At 41.8% G+C, this 8,161-nt stretch overlaps 1 protein-coding gene across 4 annotated transcripts in view; it reads left to right on the top strand.

Moving 5' to 3' along the window:
• LOC123755941 (uncharacterized) overlaps window positions 1-8,109 on the top strand; it is a 38,328-nt gene extending 30,219 nt beyond the window's left edge. For all 4 annotated transcript variants that reach the window (XM_045738910.2, XM_045738913.2, XM_045738909.2 and 1 more), the window contains 3 exons: window positions 900-1,011; window positions 5,029-5,137; window positions 7,045-8,109. In XM_045738910.2, the coding sequence (XP_045594866.1) occupies window positions 900-1,011; window positions 5,029-5,137; window positions 7,045-7,276 (453 nt within the window). In that variant the 3' untranslated portion in view covers window positions 7,277-8,109. The remainder of the gene's footprint in view (window positions 1-899; window positions 1,012-5,028; window positions 5,138-7,044) is intronic.
• Window positions 8,110-8,161: the final 52 nt, after the last annotated feature.

Here is an 8,161-nt window from a genome sequence, read left to right on the forward strand (position 1 = left end):
CATTTAGAAACTTGTGTAAGGAATCATTCAGAACTTTGTATATCACCTATGTCAGACCAATCCTGGAGTATGCAGCCCCAGCATGGAGTCCATATCTAGTCAAGCATAAGACTAAACTGGAAAAAGTTCAAAGGTTTGGCACCAGACTAGTACCCGAGCTGAGAGGTATGAGCTACGAGGAGAGACTACGGGAATTAAACATCACGTCGCTGGAAGACACAAAAGCTGGGGGGGACATAATCACCACGTACATGATTCTCAGAGGAATTGACAGGGTAGATAAAGACAGGCTATTTAACACAAGGGGAACACGCACAAGGGGACACAGGTGGAAATTGAGTGCCCAAATGAGCCACAGGGATATTAGAAAGAATTTTTTTAGTGTCAGAGTGGTTGACAAATGGAATGCATTAGGTGATGTGGTGGAGGCTGACTCCATACACAGTTTCAAGCGTAGATATGATAGAGCCCAATAGGCTCAGGAATCTGTACACCTGTTGATTGACGGTTGAGAGGCGGGACCAAAGAGCCAGAGCTCAACCCCCGCAAGCACAAATAGGTGAGTATACATACACTTGCAAATAGAGTGGTAGACGGTTAGAACAAGCAAAGTGACAGGGTGGTGGAGGCCAAAACTGCCGGTAGTTTCAAAGCTTTATACAACAAAGTGTGCTGTACTGGGAAGACGGGACACCCCAAGCCTACCTCTCATCCAGTAACTACACTTAGGTGTAGTTACACACCCATACATATCTTCATAAGTATCCACACATAGGAGAGAAAACAAAAATATTCTGAGTGCTTTCGTGATTGAATACAATTTTCAAGGACTACCGTATCATGAGAGATATAAGAGTGAGATAGAACTAGCTTTACTATGGTTGGCATTCTTTCCTCAGATGAGTTGGATGGAGGCCCGGACCTTCTGCCAGACTATAGGGGGAGACCTGTTCACCATCACCAAGGAGTTTAACATGTTCGCTACTCTACTGCAGCACTTCACCACTCACCGTCAGTAGCCTTGTTTCTCTTGTGGGTACTGTTAACAGTAATGGTATCACCTATCATGACATCAACAAGCATTATCTATGTCATCAAAAGTCATTACATGAAAGTTTTGTTTTGAATAGTTCACACAGTTCAAAGTGAACCATGCAAGCACACAAATTAAGCTTGACTTTGCAAGTGCACAGTTGAAGCTGGCTTGAGCAAATGCACATTTCACACTAGACTGAGTAAATATACAGTATATATATCCATAAATGTACAGTTTTATTATGATAGATTACACTATTCAGAAAAACAGCATAATTCCAAAATTAAAATTTGTATAACAAAAATTGATATGGAGCTGTTTGATATGTCACTATCTATTAAATATTCCTATCTGTTACACTGGAATAATAAATTGGGTTTAATTACCCTGAATATTTTCCAGTAACAGTTTAAAGTTTCATTATAAATAACTATCAGATCAAGACAGAAGAGTTAGATAATTATTTTTAAGTTTTGTCTAGCTAAATTGAGCTGTAGACTGAACTTTAAAAAAAAAAAAAACAGTGTTGAATGTAATGAAACGACATTTTCTGGGTGAGACCCGAAGGCTGATATGCTAATGTCAGACTTTGGCATCAGTCATGTGTATGGAGTTCTATGGGCCTACCAGGGACCACGAGCCAGAACCTGGCCCCCTCAGAGAGGCAAGGGGAGCAATGGCCTATAGAAACCCCGTGTGGTTGGAAGCATTCTATGTCTGCCATCGACCAGGTCAGGCACCCAGAAAAGTAAGCATCCTGAAACAAACCCCTATTCTGGTTAAAATTGCTACCAAAAGCCAAAATAGTGGATAGAACTCCCCAAACAGAAACGAGCAAACTAGTATAACGTCACACGTCGTCGCGCCGCTGTCTGCGCGACTCTCCCTCCCAGGGAGGGGGAAAGGGGAGCCCCAGACCCCCCACGCTGGCTATCCACACCCCAGTTCTGAGACTGGATGTCAAAACATGTGAAAAAAACACCGACCGAAGGGAGGGAGGGATGCCGGGGAGCCTCTGGGTCTCACCCACAAAATGGTGTTTCATTACATTCAACGCTGGTTTTCTGGGGGGAGCCCCGTCGGCTCCCCGGAGATAACTACCCACAGAGGAAAGTAGAGGGACTTACCCGGGAGGCGGTCATCGTACACTCCTCAACTCAAAGTCGAGACAACTGGCTGCAATATCCGATCCAAAGCAACACAGGCCCAAGTAGGCCCCGGAACGATTACGAGATAACAAGCAGCCAGGACCTTGTTCGACCACCAAAATCCCTGTGCCCGCACATCAACCCTGGACATATTGCTGAGCAGCGTAGAGGTGAAAGAGGTGCCCTGTACCCATAACACATGGAAAACCCCGGCGTCTACCCCATAGCCGCAATCCAGAACACCCCAGTAGCCACGAGGCACGGATTGGAGAACGGAGAAGAATGAGAGGTGAAGCACCCGAGAGAAAAGGACGCAAAACACCAGCACTGGTGCACATCACCCATAACCAAAAACGCCCACGGCGCATGCGCAGGACACTGTGTCCGAACCGCACAACCTGCGCGGCAGGAAAGCGCCAACAAGGACTACCTTACAAGAAAAGTAGCTAAACAGACTGTGACCTGAGTGATGCTCTCAGGAGAAGAAACAGCCCAGCTCATGGGAACAGTTGCCAAAAAAGTAGTAAGCAACAACATACATAGCCAGCTTAGTCAATGCAGACAACGAACCCAATCAGGCATCCCAACTAGGAGCATGCAAAGAAAACAAGCAGTACCGAGACAGAGCACTGAGAGAAGAAACATTAACAATAGAACGAGATAGGACCGAAAACCCTGAATAAGCACGGAAGAGGACCAACAAGCCCTAAAAAAGGACCGGAGGGAAGCTACACCGAAAGACGACAGACGATCCAATAATACGGGAAGTAGCGAAAAATTTTCCCGAACATTCAAGAACACACAGAAGCATGCAAAGTCACGATGGCACAAAGGCACAGTTGCACCCGAGACCAAAAGTCATGCAGTACCCCAAGAAAAGGGGAACATCTCAGAGAAGTCCCGTCCCAAGAAAAAGGGGGGAAGAACAGAGAAGAGCACCCACCAACAGGACGGAACCAACGGACTCAAGGGACAAGGAACCACGCCCGGGGAGGAGCCGACGCCCAACGACCAACATATTATGCCGTATGAACGGCATAATCTAAATGGGGCCTAACCAGAGCAAGATAGAGCTGAAGAACATCAGGTGTCTCATTACTAATGCTTCAATTAATAAATCCCAGTGTCCTATTTGCCTTATTACATTTATGCATTGATTTTTTGGTTTTAAATTCTTACCAATCATAACTCCCAGATCCCTGTCGCTAGGGATCTGGCTAGGTAATGATAATCATCAAAACCTTACATTTGTCAGGATTAAACTGCATCTGCAAATCTTTTGACCATTTCAAAACTCTATTTAGATTGTCTTGAAGTGAAAGTGAGTCTTTTTCCGTATTTATTTCCCTACCAGATCAGCCATCTGGTTCTCTTCTGCAACCCTTTCCTTCATGGAATGTAATTTTGTACAAGGCTCAGTTATATCTTAGTGAAATTATCCCACACTGCTGCAATGTCTTGATCTTCTCTTACCCCTATCCAGGAGATATTTTGCAGTTCCACTCATTTTCTAAGTTTTCTCAAAAGTAGTGAAAAAAGGTCACTTCCTGGATAAAGGTTTCTAGAATTGTATTCCATCTCAGGATATAGTGGTCACATGTAATCAAACTTTATTACACACAGAAATCACAATTACGTGATGCATTTGATGCATCATGCAATTGTGATTCTGTGTGTAATGAAGTAAGGGCGAAGAGGGAGAACGGCCTATTGACATAGCTCGAGTGCATGGGGGGAGTTGTGTAAAACCCTGGTTTGTGCCTCGGAGAGGTTGCAGGATCCAGTAAGTTCAATAGAACTTCGGTTTCAACTCTTTTTGATCATGTCGTAGCTCAGTCGATTAAGGCAGCGTCTGGGATGCTTTCGGACGCAGGTTCGAATCCTCGTCACGGCCATTGTGGATTTGTTCAGTTGTAATCAAACTTCTCCCCTACCAAGATTTTATCAAGTATGCCCTCTTCTGTTGTTTGTGATGTTAGATTCACCTAGTCTATTGTTTTGCGCTTAGAATCCCATTATAAGAGTTTGTGGGTCAGCTGCTGCCTTTACCACATCTTGCAAGTCTGAAACTTCCTCTGTTGTTGCTATGTCTGCTCTGTAATATATACTCCATCAGTTTGCTGCCATTTTGAGGAATTATATTTAACTATACAGATACTGAGCCATTTGCAAACATCCTATGTTGTATAATTCCTCGGTGTTGGTTACAGTTAAATCCTCTTTTATATATAGCACTATGCCTCTTGCTTTCATTGTTGTTCTTTCTGAATGGTAGGTAATACTATGGAAGATAGCATTCCCCATTCTATTACCTTTTCTTATACAGTACCTTAGTTTTACTGAACTTTACTATATATACTGAGGTTGACGTTCTCAACCTCAGTATATATACACAGTGTGTCAAATTTATTTACTAGGATTCTGACATTAGTGTAGAGATATTTTAAACTCTTAGACATTATCCTTAAGAGGGCCGAGAGATTGGTTTGCATTCTGCTCAATACAGGCGTATTGTGAACCCTGTCTCTTTGGTTTCATGCCTTCCTGTCGGTGGACATGCATAGAATTAGTTCTGGTTTGCTGTGCTCTTCTACTATCTTGCTCACCTGACCTCTCCTTATTTTTAGCTTGGTATTTGTGTTTAGAGGTAAAGTTTAACAAATAGTCTCTGCTGGCAGTTTATCTAGGTAATTTACGGATAGTTTATCCTCCATGAACTTAGAGTAGACAGCTTCCTTCCAAGTGCATTCTTGAGAAAAATTTTTATTTTGCATCCCAGAATTACAACATCTTTCCTCATCTTCATTTCCTCTTGCAATGTCTTTTATAAATGAATTTCAACAGAGGTGACTGCAGACTTCTGGATAGGTGGACGCTACATCAACGACACCTTAGGGTGGACCTGGGTTGATGGATCTCCCATGCCTGTGGGCTCTCCTTATTGGGCTGTCAGGTAAGACTTATGGCATGAGCATTTAAGACTAGGAGTCTCAGAGATAGAAATGGACAATATGAGATGCATTTGTGATGTAGGAGAGTAGATAAAGAATAAAATTGTTAGGGGAGAGGCATTGAGAGACAGGGTCAATATATCACATTGATGATCGTTGAGAAGTTAGGAAAGTGCATTGAAGTAAATGTGATGATAGGAGAGTGATGTAATACAGAAGCATAGGTGTATTCAGCTTCTCAGTGTATATATGCAGAATTTTCTTTAGTCATGATTAAGTTTTAACCAACAGGAAACATGCTTTGTCAAATCTTGTGTAAAATTTGACCATACCCCATTAAGACGGACTGACCAATTACTGCATATTTTTAGACAACAAATCACAAAAGTAGTCTACATCTAGTTATACAAAGTGATATGTAGCTGCTGTGGATGTTTTGCTAGGGTGCGATGGCACTGATTCTATGTGATGTTGCCTAATGTGGAAGATAGATGAATCATTGATTGTCTTTTAAGGACTTTTATCATTGTTTCATTACAATGATTTCCTATTTTCTCCACACAGTGGAGATAGGAAAAACAGGTTAGTTTTATTATTTTTATTTGTTATATATTTTAGATCACTTATGCACCCCATACCCATCGTGTGAGCAGCAGTGAAAACAAAAATAATCACAATGAAATTCTGACAACTTTCAACACTTTTTAAAACAAAATAACATACATGTCTTTTGAAGAATCATTCCATCTGATGTTATATAAGCATGGCAAATATGTAAACTATGTAAAATATGTAAACTATGTAAACAAACAACCAAATTCTCACGATACTAGCGTCACTTCATTTGGGAGGAGGAGGGAACGCAGCTCACTGCCTGTCGTGTCCTGAGCTCCAAGTCAGATGTAGACATCCAAAAAACAAGAAACAGCCATTGAAACAAGACCTTTTCAAGCAAGAGGTGCCACACCAATCATGGTACTTTTTAAGACACTGGTGCTCTCTAGAATGGAATCTTGTTGCACATTAACAGCACATTCAAACCTGGAGAAATTGCTAACCTGGAAGCATGCAAAAATCTTTTACTTTTAGAATCCACTCAGTAAACCAACTAAATTATTGGGGTCCCATAAAAATGTTAAATCTGTATTTCCTAGAATGCAGGGAAGAGAGATACATAGTAATTTACACTTGGAAAATACTGAGAAAACTGGTCCCAAATCTGCATATAGAAATAACATCACATGAGACCAGAAGGTATGGCAGGATGTGCAAAAGAGCCCCATTGAAAAGCAGAGGAGCAATAGGCTGCTGAGAGAGAACTTGATCAGCCTCAAAGGCCAAAGACTTTTCAATACTCTCCCCCTACTGGCCGACCTCTCACCCAGCATAACTGGTCGAACTCTCGCAATGTTCAAGAGAGAACGTGACAAACACCTTCAAAGGATACCTGATCAACCTGGCCCTGACTCATACGTTAGGCTGCGAGCAGCCGCATAGCAGCCTGGTTGACCAGAACACCAACCAGTCTGGTCAAAGACTGGGTTACTGGGATGTTGTTCCTTGAAATCATCGACAGATAATTCCACCGACATGCCCCTGGAGCTTATAATAGGCTCATGAAATAAATGGGTCTCTAGGAGTAGGTTTCCATTGAGCTGAGGTAGGATTACAGCTCTTGCTTGCAATTTCACCAGGTTCCTTACATGATAGTTCGGTATGTGATAGTTTCAAAGTATGTTCTCATAAAATAAATGAGTCTCTCTAGGAGCAGGCTTCAGATGAGTTGAGGTAGGATAACAGCTCTTGTTTGCAGTTTCACTAGGTACGTCATTTGACAACCCTTACGAACCCTAGTCTTGGTTTAAAAAAAACTGCCATGTGAAACAACTGATACCTTTTCTTGCCACAGACATGAGGAGAGGTGCACCAATAGAAAAATCAGCTATGATCTCCTCAACGTCACTTTACCTGCCAATGATGGCGTGTGCTACAACTACGTGCAGGCCCCCAGGGTGCCACCTATGGGTCACTGCAGCTCCCTATCCTACGAGTACTACCACTACATGTCTGACAATAGCTGTTTCATCAAGAAAAGTCCCTTGTGTGTGCTGGTAGGTGAACACCCCAAGCAAGCACAGTAATAACATTTTGGCTGGCTAACCCAGTGTGGCCCTTTAAAATACCACATGACCTGACATTCTATGAGGCTCTTGACACAAATTTTCTCACCAGTAAGCTACATGCTATTCCAAGTGTACAACCCCTTGACTGGCCAGTCATTCATCACCCCAATCATTGTATAGTTCTTCGTGTGTTTACCTGGTCAAACACTTCAAACACACTGTGTAGTCACTTATCTGATTGGCCAGTCAGCATCCCATGAATTCTTTATAGAAATCCTTGTTTGATTGGTAATCTGGCCACACTAAATCTTGCCCCCCAAAGACTGTGTAGTTTATAAAGCTGGACAACCATGACAATCAAAACTGTAATGCAACCGGTACAACAAGGCTAGTAGGCAGGGCATGAAGAACTAGCCCTCGCTTCCCCCATAGACACTAATAGGTAGGCACAAGCAAGCATTGAACATACCTACCTCTCTGTTTCCATAATACCAGCTGGATTTCATACCCAAGTGGTTCCAGTTGTTTTGACCCTAATGGTCTGGCTACATCTCGTTAAACATATCTATCATCTCAAGTTAAAATCTTAAAAGAAAAAATATGTTTCAACAAAATTCAGCATTTTACACAAATCTGACTATCTGATACGACATAATATACATATCTGCAGTATATACATACGGCATAAACTTTTCCCACGTGTACTCATATTATTTCCCTCATTTTTTACTTATCTATGAACACAAAGAAAATAATCTATTCTTAATAATATTTTTAAAATGTTATTACTGTAAAAACAAAATTACAAATGTGTAACATCAATGTGTGATAACTATACAAATATTAACGACCCTGAAAATTTTTATTTTACCTATACGTACTGACTCTTGCTTTCTGCAGTTA

Source organism: Procambarus clarkii, chromosome 43, assembly GCF_040958095.1.
Source record: "Procambarus clarkii isolate CNS0578487 chromosome 43, FALCON_Pclarkii_2.0, whole genome shotgun sequence".
NCBI lineage: Eukaryota > Metazoa > Arthropoda > Malacostraca > Decapoda > Cambaridae > Procambarus > Procambarus clarkii.